The following is a 21,097-nucleotide window of genomic DNA, read 5'->3' as shown; positions in this document are numbered from 1 at the left end:
GGGAGGAAAGAGTTTGTGCTTGGGCTCTCGTCAAAAGAGACAAGTTTGTCTAGCTCAGTAACGCCTCAAACGTAAATTGTCCACAACAGTGAAATGGGCTACGTCTATGTGAATTAATGAGGAGGCGGAACACACCTCAATTCAAATTGTTGTCAGAAAATAAAACTTGTTAAAATATAATTGACAAGTTGAAACATAGCCTATAGATAATTAGCAGGCAGCGGGCCTTGGTTTGAGGGCAGCGTGGGTTAACTGTCATGTGGCGTAACAATCACATTTTGGAACAGTGAATGCATTCTGACATCACGCGCATAAAAAAAAATAAACTCGCGCTGGGGGCGACCGTTAAGAGATTTTGGAACTCACGTGTGAAAAGGTTAATACAGCCACAAACATTACGGCCTAAGAACCACAGTCACTGAAATAACATGACTGGTTGACTTGAAATATGCATGAACATTTCCCCATCAGGGTTGCCCCTGAAAGCAACCCTCATCATATCCCCCTCTCCAGAGTTGACCCCAAGACACAGAGCCCTCCTGAGTCTCACTCAGACAGACACACTGCATGATTTAGTGACACTGAGCTGCTGCACCAATTGTAGACAATAACTACAACACACAGGTGGTGCATGTCATCGCCCTGTTGTGCCATCTTGGCGTACATAAATAAGAGACATGATTGTTAGTGAATTGCTCTCCACACCTGTGCTCATAGTCCAGGTCTCCCACAGAGCCGTTCATCAGCTGATTGGGCGTCCACTTCAGCGTCATGATGTCGGCGGTCTGGTGGAGAGAGAGGTATCCTGGGATAGCCTCCATGTCATCCCTCTGTAACAGCAAGAAGGATATTAGTTTGACTATCTGTTTTCTATAGTGAACTATGAAGAAATGTTTGACACTTTTACGGTTTAACATTTTTCTTTACAGATTGGCATTACAAATGTGTCTCCAAATGGGTCTACTGTTTTGTGGTGTTAACAACTGGTATGTTCGCTTTCACTGAATATTTGAGTTTCCGAAAGCCATCAAAAATAAGGAGGAGTGCGGGCACTGACAGATCATCTTCCACAGCAACGACAATATGACCAATCTCTCTACATACTTTATATGGCTCTGAGCATATCTAGAGATGCTCATTTCTTATTTGTACATTACGTAGAACACTCGTAGAGATGGGAGAAGGATGAAATGTTTACCGGCTGCACCAGCACATTGTTCTTTCCAAACAGCAGGGTGGCTCTGTTGTTCTGGTGCAGTGACTCCACATAGTCCCGGGCTGAGGGTGAGGGGGAAGGCCGCTCCTCAATGCTGCTACTAGAATGCCTCTTCTGGATCTGGAAACGCAGACAATGTGTATGTTTTTACCCCCATTCCACTCCATCCATCCACCCATCCAGCTTCCCTATATTGGCCAATTAGTTTGTAGGGGAAAACGTGCTTTGGTGATGACATTTCACTTCCGTAATCTAATACATCCGCTAATAAGCACCGATCTCTGTTGACAGAGGGTTGCAGTGAAACTTTTTGGGATTTTACATTTTGTTGTCATCTTCCAAGTTGTTTCCGTGGGTCACAAATAGCAAAATTAGCATGAATTAAGTGTAAAAGGCTTTGGAAATAAAAAGCTTGTGGTACGCTCAGTGCTCCGTTGACATTTCACAGAGATACGCTTGTTTTTGTGAAAAGGAACAGGAACTTCGCATTAAATCGATACTTCGGGATTTTGGCAAGGAGGCCCTTTATCTACGTCCCCAGAGTCAGATGAACTCATGGATACCATTTTTATGTCCAGTATTAAGGACGTTGGAGGTAGTTTTGCGAGCCAATGCTAACTAGCATTAGCGCATTGCACTAACGCTAGTTAGCAACTTCCTTCAAACTGCATGCAGAGATATAGAAATGGTATCCACGAGTTCATCTGACTCTGGGAAAGTAGATAAAATGGGCCTCATTGCCAAAATCCCAAAGTATCCCTTTAATATGAACAGTATATAGTAAAATATGAAAATGCTGCATTTAATACCTCAAAATCGATATCTATCTTAACTCTATATTGTTTTATGTCCTCTGGATTTGAGAAGAAAGATGACGAGTTCAATGGTGAGCCTCACAGGTAGACCTAATTCTCGCACAGCATCCAGCCTTGCTGACGGGATGCTATTTCACCGATTTTTTTAAACTTTTTTCCTCTGGCCTCTAACTTAGTCACCCTAATTTTGACCATCCTACAAGGGTAAAAACTCAGATACCTTTTTAACGGGGTATGATAGAGACATGAGGTTTGGACCATTCATTTTCTTAGAGGATTATCTACACAATTAATATATAATTTTATCCATTGGTCAAAATATGCATTTTTGATTGGACACCCTACACATCAATGGTACAAAATGTATGTATTGTGCCATATTGGGGCGGCAGGTAGCCTAGTGGTTAGAGCGTTGGGCCAGTAACCGAAAGGCTGCTAGCGCAAATCCCTGAGTTGACAAGGTCAAATCTGTCGTTCTGTACAAGGCAGTTAATCCACTGTTTCTAGGCTGTCATTGTAAATAAGAATTTGTTCTTAACTGACTTGCCTAGTTAAATAAAAAAATATTGCGCATTTAGTTTGTTTGATACTATTTACCACAAAAATTATCCACTGGGAATGAATTAGCGACGATTAAACTTATTCAGCTCTGTAAGAACCCTTTAAGCCCTGTATTTGAGTCAGGTTGCTACACTTGCATTTGCTTTCATGAAGAAAAACTAAATGGGAAACCATCTCGGCGCTTGGTTTGTGTTGACAAAGCCCCTTACATTTGCCTCTGGGGTAAAAAGGATACAATGCTGCAATAAGCAACTCTCCACTGTCAACGTGGGATACGGGGCGAGATGTTTCTAGTTGCAGGGGTCATTGACAATATGAAAATACACTCTTGTCCTCTCCCACGGGACGCACTGTGCTCCTTAATGCATTGACAACAGCAGGTCTTTCTTCTACTGAAAGAGAGAAGCTGAGGAAGGCTTCAATGACAGGATTGGTCACTGATATCCCCGCTAACTGAGCTATTGTGTACAGTGTCAGCAAAACAAAGTTGTGAAATAATCAATAAAGCAATGTATATGGGATAATGTGCTCATGGCCAATCCTATTTGGGGGAGTTTGGTAGACTTGTTGGATGAGATTCAGACCTCTACCCTTCCCAGGAACCTTACACAAAGGGCAGGCCTCTTGGTGGGGGAGTCCTGTCTACAGTGACCACTGTGGATGCGGTGTCTCTGGACCAGCTCGTCTGCTGAGGGGTCTGTCCAGAAGTGGTCTGCCGTTTTCATCTTCGTGTACTCCAAGGCACAGGGCCCCACTGCCAGAGTACAGAACAATGGCATGAAAAGATGCATGTGAGGAGAATCCCCTTCCCTACACTGATATAATGTCTGAGATGAGATGTATGTGAATAAAAGCTTAACAATGTTACCTAACAAAGAGGCCAGAATGGGTCCGTCCACCGGATCCATCAGAATGGCCTCTTTTTCGTAGAATTTACTGGAACATAAAGATGTGATGGAGGTGAGCCATGAATTTCTGCATTTGAATTTCCTCCTCCTTGCAGGTGACCATGCCATTTCCATGCCATCCCCCCCAATATGACTCACCTGCTGTTCTCCACAAGGTAGAGCACGATCTTGTCCAGCACCTTCTGGAAGAGGGCCGTGCGGATCCAAAGATTTCTGACCACCTGCGGGCTGAGGCTCGACAGCCTGGGCAGTCTCCGTACGCTGTCCTGGTTGGGCATGCTTTGGTTCCGTCTGAGGGAAGGAGGAACCCAGCAGTTTCCTTTGTATTACAGTATGTTGCACCTTTGTTGCATCAGTAAACTATAAATATGTGTGAGTAGATGGGTGCCGTATGACAGAGATCGTGACAAGGACTTGTTAGCAGTACTATACAGTAACAGCTCTTTGATTTTGAGTGCTACGGTCTGTCTGTACAGGGATCCAGTGGTGTGTGTGTGTGTGTGTGTGTGTGTGTGTGTGTGTGTGTGTGTGTGCTCTCACTTGCTCTCGATGATCTGTTCCAGCTCCTGAGCCTTCCTGCACAGCTCCTCTGCCGGGGCGAAGCTCTTCCCCACCTTCATGAAGAGCGCTGCTATTTTATTGCTACGCAGGAATCCCGCCGCTCGCCGCTTAAGCCCATGTAGAACGCAAGCCTCCACCGCAGCTGTGTACACACACACAAATAATAGTAACTTCTAAAGATTGATGGGAAACACCACAGGAGAGTTCACTGAACCTTGTCATCATGAAGAATACTCTATGTTCTGCATTTGCATTTACTTTTATTATTTGTTAACTTGTCGACAATTTAGTAGGATATTTATTGTAATAAGTGATATTGTGTTTGGTTGTAGACAAACTGGAATTAAAGCCAGACTAAGTCGATAGTACAGATGGAGTTATCCAAGCAGAAGATAAATCTCCTTCAAATGTTTGATATTTTAAATATCATTACATTTGAAATCAGAGGTTGAAACCCTAGGCCCAATGTTCCCACTAGTTTTTTTTAAAGTTTTTTTTTTAGCTCTGAGCAAATTTCAGGTCTGCTGAGGGCAAACTTGATTGTTTTGAAAATTCAGTGCATCTTCCAGCGTCCGTTTACTGTGAACACTGACGCTGTAGCCGCTTTAAGTTACAGTTTTAACAGTGGCCAAGTAGGCTACTGTGGCTATTTGATCATAACGTAGGCCTACCAGAGTGGCCTACCATCAAAAACAATGGAGAAAATGCATCCCAGAACATTTTAACATGGAAATAGCTGTTCTATCATTCAGCCTACAGTAGCAGCCAATGTGTAGTGTTCAATGTAGGCCTACAATCCATGAGACTTTTGAGAAAAGATTAACCTGTTTATCCACTGGTCCTTCAGACAAGGAGATGACTGAAAATGTTGTTTTGTTGTTTGATGCATGAAACCACTTTACATAATAAAATGCATTATTATTCCCATATCATTATTACAGAGAATCAAACAAATTATGCTACCCTCTGCCTATTCGCTACTTAGCTTCTTAGCTTACTCAAGCCTGTCTCAAAATACAAAACTGCCCCTTTAACAGAAAAAAACTCTTTACCTGACTTGCTTTTCAAAGAAATAGGAAGAAAGCGCATTTTATGGCTTATAAAAGTGTTGAATACAAAGTGTTGACAGTGCTGAGTAAAACATGAACTCACTCATAGAAACAGCAGCTCTTTGCTGTATACGTTGACAGTCTCTCTCTAGTCATGGTTTTAAACGTTTTAAAATCTCACAGTATCAACTTTTCTGTATCTTTCTTTATGCCTGCTACCTTACTGCAGACACGGTCATCTGATCCATCCGGCTGGCCAGCGGTAGGCCTATAGTGCACTTGATTTGCTCTCTGGGCCCGCCGGGAAGGCAGAGTTTGTACCTTCAGACACATGAAATGGTTCAAAATCGCAACAGTTCGCCTACCTGCCCAACAGCCCGAGACGAATAAAGAACAAATAATAGGAACACAGGGCTTTATCGTTGGGTTTTTAACAGAAATGTTTGGCGGTCGACTAGGAATGCCTTGGATCACGATCGACTGGTTGGTGACCACTGCTCTAGAAAGTTGAGTGAAGTTCAATCTCTCTGTGGGCTGATATTTCTGCACCGGCAGTCCAGGGGAGCTGCGCAGCAGTCTTGGGCTACTGCGCTAGGGAACATTGCCTAGGCCAATTGTATAGTCTATTTTTTGTTGAATTCAAAACAATAAATGTTGATGACTTTACAAATCCTATACAGGCCTAAATAGCATCATTGATGTTATGGGTGATAAACTATTGTCAAATTTCATTTGCTCTGTTAAACCTACCCTTTGGAATGACTTTGATAGCAACAGTGAATCTATTTAGTTTTTCAGTGGAGATCTCTCAACAATCATTCTCACGATAGCACACTGGCAATAGTCAGTGACAAATGGCATAGCTAAGCTGGGCGTGGTTAAAACTGGATGGGAGACCAACAGTTTGCTGTAGATAGGTCAATGCTCCAGTAGGAAGTGCTGCCCAATTATATTTTTTTCTGATAGCGGATTTAACATTGAAGATCTGATGTTGTTTTAAAGGTACAAATTCAGCAAATTTTCTACAAGGTTTGTCTATGTAGAATTTTGGTTACAAGTGTTTTTTTTTATTCAAATGTATTTTCCATGTAGACTCCACTTCACAATAGGATGACAAATTATGTTGAAACAGCATTGATTCAACCAGTTTGTGCCCAGTGGGTAACTTCTGTGTAATTATGACTCAGCCGCATGATAGACACTTCAGACAAAGCTTTGCAGCTTGAGACTCTTCTGAGTGGTTCAACGAAGCCAATCATTTTTAACAGGTTATCCATAAACGTGAGCTTTGCAGTAAATACAAGTGCGCGCACACACACATCTTCCTATAAGGCCTATGTGGCATGCCTTGAGCGGTGTTGACATTTGAGCTCTCTCTCAGGACTAATCCTGTTGCTCTGCACACATGGGGAAGGCCGTAGTCGTCATGGAAACCCCTGCTGATGGAGAGCTTCAGCACTGGGAGTGAGAGAGCAGTGGAGGGAGGTCTCTCTCTCTCTCTCTCTCGCAAAGGACATTATATTGTAATTGCTATCTGGTTGAAGCCACATCAAATAACTAGATTACAATAGGATAAAGGCGTCTTTTTTAGGACTACAAAAATACATGTTAAAGGCCCAGTGCAGTCAAAAACGTGATTTCCCTATGTTTTATATATAATTTCCACACTATGAGGTTGGAATAATATTGTGAAAATTATGATAATGCCCTTTTAGTCCATGGTGACATCGTCATGCCGTAAATTAGTCAGCAGACCACAGGGTCGACCCCATTCAGTCCACTGGTCGATTGTATGGTCGATCAAGATTTTTTTGTCGAGCAGTGGCAAATATCTAAAAACAAAATGATGCTACACGAGACACTGGTCTGATTCACACCTGTCTGAGTCAACTAATCCATTGCGGAGGATTAATATCACTAGTAGTTTACCGTTAATTACCATCATTTCTCATCTACGTTTGTTTGGTTACAGTAATTTCTGTTAATGCATTCAATATATTATTATTAGTCTTACTGTTGTCATTGTAGGAGTGGGCATGTTGTTTGCAGAGTGAGATTTTTTAGTTGTTGATTTATTTCATTATTTTCATATTTCATTGTCTTTTGTTTGGAGCGCTCCTGTCAATCTTGAGTAAGGACATGCACCTGTTTATGCATAGAAGTACAGTAGGCCTAGGCTACCTGGCCTGCGCGCAGATGTAGGCTTGTAAATGTGCCCATTTGGGGATCTGATACTATTTCTGATTGACTGAACTCACCATCACCGTGGAGCTTCTCAAAGTACTTTTTTCTTCACATCAAAAAGCAAGTAAACAAAGTCTGTTTTCACATCCATGGAGAATGACAATAGCTCCACAACGTAGCCTATTTGAAAAATATTTCCAGCTCTCTCTTTCGATAACCACTCAGCATGAAAGAAGAAAAAATGTCATGCTTTGATCCAGTGGACATAATAAAGGCCCACCTGATTACTTCTTATCCCTTATTATTACTTCTTACGGGGCTTCCGAGTGGCGCAGCGGTCTAAGGCACTGCATGTCAGTGCAAGAGGTGTCACTATAGTACCTGGTTTGAATCCAGGCTGTATCACATCTGGCTGTGATTGGGAGTCCCATAGGGCAGTGCACAATTGGCCCAGCATTGCCAGAGTAGGCCATCATTGTAAATAAGAATTTCTTAACTGATTTGCCTAGTTCAATAAAAAAAAATGTAATCCCTTGCACATATAGCCTAAAGCTGTGTCTGTCCAGAGCTCACTGTCTCCAGGAAACTCTGAGGGCCCAGAGATTTTTATAAAATGTTCCAAGTTTGCTAGTGTGAGCTTCAGGCCGGATCCAAGTTAATAGTTGATACAATGTTTCAAGTTCCCAAGTTAATAGTTTATATAATGTTTCAAGTTCGTTGCAGACAGGCCATGCGTAGCCAATGTGATTTATAGGATATTTATTTTTAATCGGGATATTTTCTACCTGCAGGCTGTAATGTTTTTATTTGTTGGCTTTACGTAGGCTAATTTTACATATTGGTAATGGCAATAGAAGTTACTTTAAGATTTGTATCATTTTCATTTAGATAGAATTTTGATTAACCACATGACATTGATTGAGCTCTTTCAACTTTATTATAAATTAAATGAAACTGTTCCAAGGAAATGTGCATATGAAAATCATAACTGGCATGCAGATGTGTAGAAATGGTACGATAACGTGGCACTCCAAATGGAAAAGGTTGCCAACTGCTGGTGTAGCCTATTACCGGCAACTTCAGGAGCATAATGGCAGAATCTGCTAAGGCTAGTAACAGCGGGCAGCGGGGGGTGTGTGTGTGTGTGTGAGGGGGGAGGACAGGTTTTTTTCTTCTGGTTAGGCTATATTGATCTCTGGCTCCCTCTTTAGGGTATTTTGTGTGTCTTCATTTTTAATTGCAGTGCTTAAAGCATCAGACAAAGTCGCCTACATATAGTTGATTTTATTCAAACATCTATATATGGAATAATACACGTTTAACATTTTTATCAATCAATTGCTTGAGAAATTGCTCTTTGCTAAGATGCAATGTTGGTTTATTTTTTACCATTTTAATTGAAAGCAAACACAGTAAGGTACCAAAAATGATTTGATATTGAGATAATAAAACCTGACCATGACTTCCTAAACAATGTTAGCCTGTGATGTATTTTTTTTTTACCAACTTAGCACACTGGCTGTATAGTATTCTCATAACATAGCCTATATGAAAATCATTACCATACCATGTCCATTATTGCACCGAATAACTAAACTTATCATGTATAAAAATAGCAACAACTGTAAAGTTCTCACAAATCTGCAAATAATAAATTAAACCATGTAATCAGAGTTGTTATTGTATTTTCCAGTTGTTCAGTAGCTTTGTAATCATAATGTTGGAGCAGTGTTCTGTATACACGATCTACTCTCTCTCTCTCTTCCTTTCTCTTTATCTCTGTTGTCTTTTCCTTATTATTAAGGAAAAGCCAAACCTTGACCCAGAAAATATAAAAAAAACTATCGGCCTATATCGAATCTTCCATTCCTCTCAAAAAATTTGGAAAAAGCTGTTGCGCTTCCTGAAGACAAACAATGTATACGAAACGCTTCAGTCTGGTTTTAGACCCCATCATAGCACTGAGACTGCACTTGTGAAGGTGGTAAATTACCTTTTAATGACGTCAGACCGAGGCTCTGCATCTGTCCTCGTGCTCCTAGATCTTAGTGCTGCTTTTGATACCATCGATCACCACATTCTTTTGGAGAGATTGGAAACCCAAATTGGTCTACACGGACAAGTTCTGGCCTGGTTTAGATCTTATCTGTCGGAAAGATATCAGTTTGTCTCTGTGAATGGTTTGTCCTCTGACAAATCAACTGTAAATTTCGGTGTTCCTCAAGGTTCCGTTTTAGGACCACTATTGTTTTCACTATATATATATTTTACCTCTTGGGGATGTCATTCGAAAACATCATGTTAAATTTCACTGCTATGCGGATGACACACAGCTGTACATTTCAATGAAACATGGTGAAGCCCCAAAATTGCCCTCGCTAGAAGCCTGTGTTTCAGACATAAGGAAATGGATGGCTGCAAACTTTCTACTTTTAAACTTGGACAAAACAGAGATGCTTGTTCTAGGTCCCAAGAAACAAAGAGATCTTCTGTTGAATCTGACAATCTTGATGGTTGTACAGTCGTCTCAAATAAAACTGTGAAAGACCTCGGCGTTACTCTGGACACTGATCTCTCTTTTGAAGAACATATCAAGACTGTTTCAAGGGCAGCTTTTTTTCATCTACGTAACATTGCAAAAATCAGAAACTTTCTGTCCACAAATGATGCAGAAAAATTAATCCATGCTTTTGTTACTTCTAGGTTGGACTACTGCAATGCTCTACTTTCCGGCTACCCGGATAAAGCACTAAATAAACTTCAGTTAGTGCTAAATACGGCTGCTAGAATCCTGACTAGAACCAAAAAATGTGATCATATTACTCCAGTGCTAGCCTCCCTACACTGGCTTCCTGTTAAGGTTTTACTGCTAACCTACAAAGCATTACATGAGCTTGCTCCTACCTATCTTTCCGATTTGGTCCTGCCGTACATACCTACGGTCACAAGACGCAGGCCTCCTAATTGTCCCTAGAATTTCTAAACCAACAGCTGGAGGCAAGGCTTTCTCCTATAGTGCTCCATTTTTATGGAATGGTCTGCCTACCCATGTGAGAGATGCAGACTCTGTCTCAACCTTTAAGTCTTTACTGAAGACTCATCTCTTCAGTGGGTCCTATGATTGAGTGTAGTCTGGCCCAGGAGTGTGAAGGTGAACGGAAAGGCTCTGGAGCAACGAACCGCCCTTGCTGTCTCTGCCTGGCCGGTTCCCCTCTCTCCACTGGAATTCTCTGCCTCTAACCCTATTACAGGGGCTGAGTCACTGGCTTATTGGTGTTCTTCCATGCCGTCCCTAGGAGGGGTGCGTCACTTGAGTGGGTTGAGTCACTGACGTGGTCTTCCTGTTTGGGTTGGCCGTGGCGAAGATCTTTGTGGGCTATACTCGGCCTTGCCTCAGGATGGTAAGTTGGTGGTTGACGTTATCCCTCTAGTGGTATGGGGGCTGTGCTTTGGCAAAGTGGGTGGGGTTATATCCTTCCTGTATGGCCCTGTCCGGGGGTCTCGTCGGATGGGGCCACAGTGTCTCCTGACCCCTCCTGTCTCAGCCTCCAGTATTTATGCTGCATTAGTTTATGTGTTGGGGGGCTAGGGTCAGTCTGTTATATCTGGAGTATTTCTCCTGTCTTATCCGGTGTCCTGTGTGAATTTAAGTATGCTCTCTCCAATTCTCTCTTTCTTTCTTTCTTTCTCTCTCTCGGAGGACCTGAGCCCTAGGACCATGCCTCAGGACTACCTGACATGATGACTCCTTGCTGTCCCCAGTCCACCTGGCCGTGCTGCTGCTCCAGTTTCAACTGTTCTGCCCGCGGCTATGGAACCCTGACCTGTTCACCGGACGTGCTACCTTTCCCAGACCTGCTGTTTTCAACTCTCTAGAGACAGCAGGAGCGGTAGAGATACTCTCAATGATCGGCTATGAAAAGCCAACTGACATTTACTCTTGACGTGCTGACTTGTTGCACCCTCGACAACTGTGATTATTATTATTTGACCATGCTGGTCATTTATGATAATTTGAACATCTTGGCCATGTTCTGTTATAATCTCCACCCGGCACAGCCAGAAGAGTGCACAGCCACCCCTCATAGCTTGGTTCCTCTCTAGGTTTCTTCCTAGGTTTTGGCCTTTCTAGGGAGTTTTTCCTAGCCACCGTGCTTCTACACCTGCATTGCTTGCTGTTTGGGGTTTTAGGCTGGGTTTCTGTACAGCACTTTGAGATAGCAGCTGATGTAAGAAGGGCTATATAAATACATTTAATTTGATTTGATTACAGGAGAGAGGAGCATCATTTGTAATAAAACTCAAGAGGTCTCAATAGGATGCCCCTTTTCTTTCCAGCTATTAGAAAACACATTCAAATATTGAAAACAATATTCCAGAGGGTGGCTTTGTGACACTTTGGCTCAACATAACCCGGGGACGATGCAACCAAAGCAATATTCATCGCCTCAAACATACCCTGTGGTTTAAGCAGTCACAGGAAATGAGTGGCTGGACCCGGTCCTCTTTCTACACAGGCACCCTTATTAAAAAAGGTAATCACAGCTACTGAAGTAATGACCCCTAATCAGCATGTGTCTGTGGCAACAGAACACATTAAGGGACTCAGTGTGTGTTGCTACTGCCGAGGACCGGCTCGTATAGTGCTACACTCACAGGAGATTTCAGCACAATGACATGAACACATTCTAAATATGACCAACCACCATATCGGCTTATATGAATTCTTCAATGTGCCAAAATCACGACTACCCTGGGTGCCTTATGGAGTTGGCAAAAGAGCAGAAACAGATCGGACCACACCTTTAATACTAAGCTTAATTACCAATTGGATGACTGTTGACTATCTCGGTCAAAGCAGTGAAAGGACTAATAGCTCTTTTGGTGAGGAGAAAAGGAAGAAGACACGAGTCAAACGGCTAACGCTTGACATTTTCCCAGGCGCTCCTGCCTTAGCGACTTGTAAATGTGACCATGATGATAAAGGCTAATTACTCCCCGGTGACCTGCCCAAGCAAGTCCTCTCCTCCACCCCTCGCCCTACCGGTCCATCCTGTGATCTCTGCACAGACACATCTCTATTGTGACAGCTTGGTGTAAAACGTGAGCATAGTAGAATATGTGGGAGTAAAAGAGCCACAACAACACAGAGAGCCCATGGGGGGATGCAAGGGGGAGTTAACAGCCACCACGGTGCATGAGGTCGAGGGAAAGCTCTTACTTCCAGATCTGTTAAACGGCAAGCTACTCTACTGTTGCTGTGGGAAGGGAGAGCCTTTCCTTAAAGATGGATCTCACAGTTATTAGCTAGCAGCTGCTCAAACGTTCTACCCACAGGTTGACGTGATATGCAGATTTGGTATTTTCCTTTGTCACTTTTATCAGTTGATAAAATAGCCTGCGAACCTCAGTAGAATGTCAGTGAGGCTTGATGACTAACATGTCACCCACACTCCCCCACGTCAGAGTCTGTGCTGAATCTCTGAGTGACTGTGAGATGATTCTTTCACACCCCAATGCAGTGCAACAGATTGTCATTATCACCTATCCTTATGCTTTCGACAAGCCTTTTTGTACTAAAGTGTTAAATCACCTAAACTCTTCACAGGGCTTGACGACCTTGTTCCTTGGCTGTGTTACATAAGAGGCTTCCCAGCAATGGTTGCAATGACGTGATTCGGACAGTTTTTCTTTGCGATGCCAGGTTTTATAGACATATTTTAAGGTACCAGAAAATGGGAAACCAATATTATTCTTATACCAAATATACACTGAGTATATAAAACATTAGGAACACCTTCCTAAAATTGAGTTGCACCTCCCCTTTTGCCCTCAGAACAGCCTCAGTTCATCGGGGCATGGACTCTACAAGGTGTTGAAAGTGTTTCACAGGGATGCTGGCCCGTGTTGACTCTAATACTTCCTACAGTTGTGTCAAGTTGGCTGGATGTCCTTTGGGTGGTTTACCATTCTTGATACACACGGGAAACTGTTGAGCTTGAAAAACCCAGCAGTGTTGCAGTTCTTGACACAAACCGGTGCGCCTGGCATGTACTACCATACCCTGTTCAAAGGCACATAAATATGTTGTCTTTCCCATTCACACTCTGAATGGTAAACATACACAATCCATGTCTCAATTGTCTCAAGGTTTAAAAATCCTTCTTTAATCTGTCTCCTCCCCTTCATCTACACTGATTGAAGTGGATTTAACAAGTGACATCAATACGGGATCATAGCTTTCACCTGGTTTCACCTGGTCAGTCTATGTCATGGGAAGTGCAGGTGTTCTTAATGTTTTGTACACTCAGTGTACGTCTGAAAAAACACCTGGCCAATGGAAGCTGACTGACTCATGTCCGACAGGAGAACCTGTTCCTTCTGATTGGCACAATGACCAAATATTATATTTTTAGGTGATTAATGAACAAATATGTCCCAATAGTCAAAACTCACCACAAAACGAGACAATGTGGCTGCTGTCTTCATGTACAAACTTCCTGGTGACAGCCTCCTCCATGATCTGCTTCACCTGTGAATGACAGAGGGAGACACTCAGACATTCTCGAATAAAACCACTAGTCTACGGAAACGAGGAAAGGATTTACCAGTTTCTACTGCATTTTTTTCAACATTGGTAAGAGATAGGAGGGGTGGAGGGAAGGAGGAAGGGAAAGAGTGACAGAGAATGAGATGAGTGCGTGCCAAGAGTACACGCCAAGTTATATGAATGAGTCGCCCTGCTCGCATCAACCTGATCTCAGATGGATAGGGCTGAAGAGGGTTGAGGTTGGGTGGTTAGGTGAGTGGGCTACTATACCCACACCTCTGGGGCCCACCTCACAGACTGGCTTTATAATCAAATCTCTTTAGATGTGAATGGAGAAAGAGAGCCTGAGAGCACAGTGTCACAGGCTTTTCATGCATCATCGAGGCTGGCACCATACGACACCTGCAATTGAGTCAGTGACGTCAGATATAGCAGAAACCTCACTCGTGCAGACACAGCTTCTGGGGAAAAAGCGGGAGGAGGGGGTCAGAGTACGACTCATTTGAAGGGTTTGGTTTTATCAAAACAGTGGTTTCCCCCTTGCTGACCTGGACACAGGCTGTGCTCACAGGGACAACATCAGACCTGCACCCCAGATGACTGATAACTCTGACCCTGGTGAATACGGGGACATCTCCTAGCACTGCCACTGCTCTACATCTGGGAAATCAGCCTGCATATAGAGAAGCCCAGATACCACTAATTTCCTGTTGTAATGAGTCTGTCCTCTGAGGAGATATTACCCTGCACAAAGAGAGGTGGTGCCTGCCTAGAGAACACAAAGACACAGACACACACGCACAGCTGTGCAGACAGAGGAGCTTTGAATATCACTACGGAGGGTGGATTAAAAGTTCACAATGTTCCATTGAAGCAGAAGCAGAAATGACTTGATTGTGTATCTCTGATTGTAAATATAGTATGGTTAAACAGATGTGGAAGTATTATTGTCTGTCATAAGCGTAACAGAGTAGCCTTGCCTGAGACCTGTACAGAAACTTGCTAATTCCTAGGCTTAGATCAGTGGGGAGTCTTTTGGCGTGAAGTCGGGTCACAAGCAAACACACAGCCATTTCAGTTTGTGGATGTAAAACTTGCCCATAACATGATGGCTGGAGTACATTGGTGGCACCACATTCCTGGAGTTCCACTTCCTTGATCTGTTGGCTAAGACCGTTGGCTGTGAATGGTGTGTGATGTGGTGCAGAAGGTTGAGAGTTCGAGCCCTGCTCAGTGCAAATGCACTGTGACATATAGATAACTAGTAAGGGAAAGGGGACACCTAGTCAGTTGTACAACTGAATGCCATCAACTGAAATGTGTCTTCCGCATTTGACACCAAGACAGTTGTGAAGAGGGCACGACAAAGCCTATTCCCCTCAGGAAACAAAAATGATTTGGCATGGGTCCTCAGATCCTCAAAAGGTTCTACAGCTGCAACATCGAGAGCATCCTAACTGGTTGCATCACTGCCTGGTACGGCAATTGCTCGGCCTCCGACCGCAAGGCACTACAGAGGGTGGTGCGTACGGCCCAGTACATCACTGGGGCTAAGCTGCCTGCCATCCAGGATCTCTACACCAGGCGGTGTCAGAGGAATGCCCTAAAAATTGTCAACGACCCCAATCACCCCAGTCATAGACTGTTCTCTCTAATACCGCATGGCAAGCGGTACCGAAGTGTCAAGTCTAAGACAAAAAGGCTTGTCAACAGTTTTTACCCCCAAGCCATAAGACTCCTGAACAGGTAATCAAATGGCTACCAGAACTATTTGCATTGTGTGCCCCCCCAACCCCTCTTATGCTGCTGCTACTCTCTGTTTATCATATATGCATAGTCACTAACTATACATTCATGTACATACTACCTCAATTGGCCCGACCAACCAGTGCCCCCGCACATTGGCTAACTGGGCTATCTGCATTGTGTCCCGCCACCCACCACCCTCCAACCCCTCTTTTACGCTACTGCTACTCTCTGTTCATCATATATGCATAGTCACTTTAACCATATCTACATGTACATACTACCTCAAATCAGCCCGTCTAACCGGTGCCTGTATATAGCCTCGCTACTGTATATAGCCTCGCTACTGTTATTTTTCACTGTCTTTTTTACTGTTGTTTTTATTTTCTTTACTTACTTATTGTTCACCTAATACCTTTTTTGCACTGTTGGCTAGAGCCTGTAAGTAAGCATTTCACTGTAAGGTCTACCTACACCTGTTGTATTCGGCGTACGTGACAAATCAACTTTGATTTGATCAGAGAGGTGCGGGGGGTTGCCTTAATTGACATCCACGTCTTCGGCGTCCGGGGAACAGTGGGTTAACTGCCTTGCTCAGGGGCAGAACGACAGATTTTTACATAGATGCCTATGTCTATTGAACAGTAGTGGGTGTCAAGGTCCAACAGTTTGGTACCTCTTCGGTCAACTGGGATGATACAGGCATAATCATAGGCATCAACAACTTGCCATTGGTTGTCTGTTTTCACCGGGGCACAACTTTCACTGGGGACGGGGGTGACATGACCTCCCCACATTCTGAAATAGTTTTCTAATTGTGCTGTGATACAAAACGTGGCTCCGGTATGCTTTAGGACCATGCGGGAGCGCCTCAGGGAGGTCAGGTAGGCTGTTTTCCGGTTTCAGCCGGCTGAATTTAGGACCGCACAGACACCACAGAGCGTACGGACATGCTGTATGAAGTCAATACTTCTGAAAGGCTGGCGTATAGGACCAGCATAGGAGAGATGAACAGAGGCAGCTGCTGTCTGTGTTGCACTTTTTCTCAGAGTTGTAAAAGCAAGCAGAGCTGAAACTGGCTACTCTTTAGTTGACTGATGTATCTAGCAAGGTAACTGCTGTTTGACAGAAAAATAAATATTTACTCCCAGTGCTGAGCTACTAATGTAACTGACATGTTATGTTAGTTAATGTTTCATCCCCCCTCAACTGAAGTGAATGAAAGACTAGCAGCTAGTTAGCTAGCTAGTAGCTACCACAGCCAGTTCAGCTCTAGCTAGCCTCTAGAAATATGTCAGGTAGCAGTATCTAACAGCTGTTGTGTGTATGGAAATGTTTTGTAGCCGTTGTTTTGTCCCGTTTCAACAGAAGTAAATTTGATGATGTATCATTGTACCATTAGTTAGCAGAGTTAGTCAAAAGTTAGCTAAAGTTAGCTAGCTAGCTAGCTAGCTCACTGACTTTAGCTATTATTTTTGACTCAATCACACTAGACCTGAATCAAACGATGAAACCAGTTTTTATTAGTCAGTATAGAAAAGTAAGGTTATCAATCTGTCAGTTTCCTCACAGCTAACTCCCTACTTTTCACACAGACACGGTATAAACAGCTCTACAGGTGTCACTGTCATGGTGCACAGTCAGTACGCAACACTATGCTCATCATGTCTTAGCAGGATGAGATGGTGACAGGTGTCCCTGCAGGGTCAGACAGCCAGGGAAGACCAATCTACAGAGCTCAGTTACATATTGCAGTATATTATAACAATCAGTGAATGGATACAAAGTTCCATCTTGAGTTGATGGGTAGGCTACAGTCTGGGATAATGGTTATTTAGATTGTTGAACCATTGATTCTAGTAATGTATAAATGTACACCAATGTAATTCTTTGTTATGCCTTATCTGAGCAGTATCAGATGGTGACAAGGGTCTCATCAGGGTCAGGCAGCCAGGGAAAACCAGTCTGTGATGGAGCTGAGGGGAAGTTTTGCAGATACAACGCTTTATTTTCTCTGTGCAGCAAACACTGGACAAGCAAGAAGCTTCAAAGATTGAAACTATTTTAAGGCAGTCTGACAAACGTCTAAAGTTGATTTCCAAACTGTATCAAGGGTTGATAGAGGCTTTTCCTGATGACACACAACAAGTAAAACAAAAATGTGAGGAAGACCTGGGAGACACTATTGATGATGATGAATGGATACAGATATGTTAAAATGCCCAGTCATGTTCATATAATCCCAGACATAAATAACTGCAGTTTAAGACCATCCATAGAACGTACTATATGCCAGTGAAACTGAATATCATGCACACAAATGTAACTATTCTGCTGGAGGTGTCAAACACAAAAACGGGACATATTTGCATATAGTGCATTTGGACAGTATTCAGACACCTTGACTTTTCCCACATTATGTTACGTTACAGTTTTATTCTAAAAGAGATTAAATTGTTTTTCCCTTATCTATCTACACACAATACTCCATACTGACGAAGCGAAAACATTTTTTTAAACATTTTTTCTAAATATATAATGTTAGCCATGGAGAACTGGAAATGTGTTGCTACTGCCCTCAATAACATTGCTACTATGAATTTATCAGGCGCTATCGACAAAGGTCAGTGGGAAAAAGTTGTGATGGCCTACTTTCAGGAGGATGATTTTTGTGCCATTGGTTCACACTGACCATGTGCAGAGTGACTTGACACAACGGGCCAAGCAAGCTGTACAAACAAAACGGAAACGACACAGGACGTCTTATTTAATGAAAGGGATTGCGGTCTGCCGTGAAGCGCTCATCCATGTATACAGGTAAGAGTCTATCTCCAGTTTCAGATATTATACGTTTCTAATTTTGTCAGAATGTTGTTTTCATTGCAAATTAAAGCTTACTGTTAGTTAGCTAGCTAACGTTAGATGGCTGGCTCGCTAGCTAACATTACGTGTATGATCTGTGTAGTAATATTATCTCAGAAATTCATTTGCATTGCTAGTTATAGCCTAATGTTAGCTAACTAACCAGCTAACATTGAACCTATTTGGTTAACTTTATCTAGTTATGGCAATCGGTTTGTATTGCTAGTACTCTATGGATTGGGATTATGGTTCATTGTTTAGCTAGCTAGCTACATGTCTAAACAAAAGACTCCACTTTGCCAGATGAGTACATGGCCCATCAAGTTAGCTAGGTGTGTCTGACGGTGATTATGGCCATCTATTGGGGAAAGGGGGACACCTTGTCAGTTGTACAACTGAATGCCTTCAACTGATTTTTTTCCCCCGGATTTATCCCAACCCCTCTGAATCAGAAAGGTGCTGGGGGCTGCCTTAATCGACATCCACGTCTTTGGTGCCTGGGGAACAGTGGGTTAACTGCCTTGCTCGGGGGCAGAACGACAGATTTTTACCTTGTCAGCTCGTGGATTCGATCCAGCAACATTTTGGTTACTGGCCCAATGCTCTAACCACTAGGCAACCTGCCACTATGCTAAAATGCTATGCATCTAGAATTTGTCTTTCAGCATCAGTACATACTTGGTATGTAAAACATAAACAACACGTTTTGATTATTTAATTTACCTCCAACATGATTGGCACTACTTTTATTGATCTCACATTATTTCTGTATTTGCAACGTTTCTTCACCAACTATGAAGTTGGGGAAACACGTGTGGACCTGAATTGTGATAACACAAAAAAATAACATGTTTGTGCTCTCGTATTGTGCATGGCGGACCATGCAGAACCTCCACCAAGGTCTGGACCTTCACTTCCTGATTACAGGCCACATCAACTTTTCCACCGACTGCTGCTTCGGCCTTATTAAGCAGCGCTTCAGAAAGACCAGAGTGAACACTTTGTCCGAGATTGCTGGTGTTGTGAAGGACAGCTCTGTGACAGGGGTCAACATCCCATAGCTGTTTGGACTAGAGGATGGTACGGTGCTGGTGGAAAGCTATGGCTGGCAACAACACCTGAATCCGTACTTCAGGCCGCTGCCACAGAACAAGCAGTACCATCACATCAGGTGAATATCATTTTCATTGCATTGTATAAGGTTATTCCTCTTATCTAAACTTGAGAGGCGAATTGATGTTATGCAAGGTTGTAATGTCTTCTCAATTTGTTTTCTTATTTCCTGTTTTACAGTTTGGATGCTCTGAAGCCTGGTGTTGTTGTTGCCAAGGAGTGTTCGGACTCAGTCAGGACCAGGTTTCAGCTCCTGCGCAACGCTGACATCATTCCTAGATGGTCTGCCTGTACAAGCAACAGCTGGACTGGAAACAGCTAGACAAACGTATCTTTTTGAGAAGATCAGGGAGTTTTGCAACGAAGAGGCTATGGACATCACATGCCCTGCACCAAAGTCAAGGGCAGGACAGAAACAGGCTCTCTGAAAATAGATTCACTTGTTCAAGTGTGGTTTGAACGGACCAGTTCATCACTGGGGGGGGGAAGAGTTCCCAGTCACCAGCACTATCTGCAGTGCCTTTATTCACTCTCCTAACACACACGCCACACATTGCTGCTACTATTTATTTTTTATCCTGCTGCTCAGCCACTTTACCCGATTGTATGCATCTATCACCAGTATCAATGATATCGTTATTGTTCATACTGTATATTATTTTGTTCTTTCTCTACTGGCATTGACACTTTTTATTATTTTCTTTATATTGACACCATCTATTTTTGATATTGCTACTATGCAAGTAACCATTTGCTGTACCGTTTACCCCCTCTGTAGAGACCCATCCACTAAGCTAGATGTGGCTGGGGGTTATAGCATTTCTTTCACATGACCCATCAATTTAGACAAGTGTGTCTGGGTAAGCGTCATCTAATATTTATAAAATATTTGTTATCTGGACACTTTGTGTTTACCTGGAATTTTTTCTTATTGTAGGCTACAAGCTTTACCACTTTCAGTCTTAATCTTTACTACACTACTCACTGTTTAGCACATGACCTCACATGTGAATCCTTAAAGAGATGGGTGGGGCTGGCTTAGGAGGGTGTGAACAATGCTGAATAGGTGTAGACAAAGCGCTCTCCAGAAGGTGTACCAAAACATTCAAGGGCCATTTTCTCAAAAGTGGGATTACAAGTTTATCAACTTTCAAAGCAGAATTACTTTCCTATTGTTCATCAAATGCAGTGTATGATATACCATTTTGTAGCTCTGTGTTTGCTTTCATCCAATGTCAAAAACACAATTTAAAATTTTGCTACATAACACCGAATCAAGGTGGTCAGGCACAGTTAAGGATACTATAGGCCTACTTATCATGTTTCACGTTAGATTGATTAACTACTAAAAGGTAAAACGTGTTTTTAATTCTGGTGCCGCTCTGCACACACAAGCTTGTTAGCTAGCTAGCTCAAAAGGACATTCAAAGTGCCTTCATAGAAGCCAATCCTCGAGGTAGAATTCTGTGGGCCTAATTCAGATAATGCATGTCATAACAAGATGCCCAGCTCTTCAAGCCTCCTCCTCAACC

General features: G+C 42.8%; 1 protein-coding gene across 2 annotated transcripts in view; it reads right to left on the bottom strand.

The window, feature by feature from the left end:
- Positions 1 to 21,097, bottom strand: part of LOC106580096 (small G protein signaling modulator 1) — an 85,317-nt gene that overhangs the window by 36,534 nt on the left and 27,686 nt on the right. For both annotated transcript variants that reach the window (XM_014160744.3, XM_014160748.3), the window contains exons 3-9: positions 13,751 to 13,826; positions 4,041 to 4,203; positions 3,639 to 3,791; positions 3,461 to 3,528; positions 3,201 to 3,346; positions 1,199 to 1,336; positions 706 to 830 (exon numbers count right to left, since the gene is read on the bottom strand). In XM_014160744.3, the coding sequence (XP_014016219.2) occupies positions 706 to 830; positions 1,199 to 1,336; positions 3,201 to 3,346; positions 3,461 to 3,528; positions 3,639 to 3,791; positions 4,041 to 4,203; positions 13,751 to 13,826 (869 nt within the window). The remainder of the gene's footprint in view (positions 1 to 705; positions 831 to 1,198; positions 1,337 to 3,200; positions 3,347 to 3,460; positions 3,529 to 3,638; positions 3,792 to 4,040; positions 4,204 to 13,750; positions 13,827 to 21,097) is intronic.

This window comes from Salmo salar, chromosome 20 (assembly GCF_965601325.2).
Source record: "Salmo salar chromosome 20, fSalSal1, whole genome shotgun sequence".
Classification (NCBI taxonomy): domain Eukaryota; kingdom Metazoa; phylum Chordata; class Actinopteri; order Salmoniformes; family Salmonidae; genus Salmo; species Salmo salar.
The sequence above is the reverse complement of the archived record's forward strand: the minus strand, read 5'-3'. Positions and strand labels throughout refer to the sequence as shown.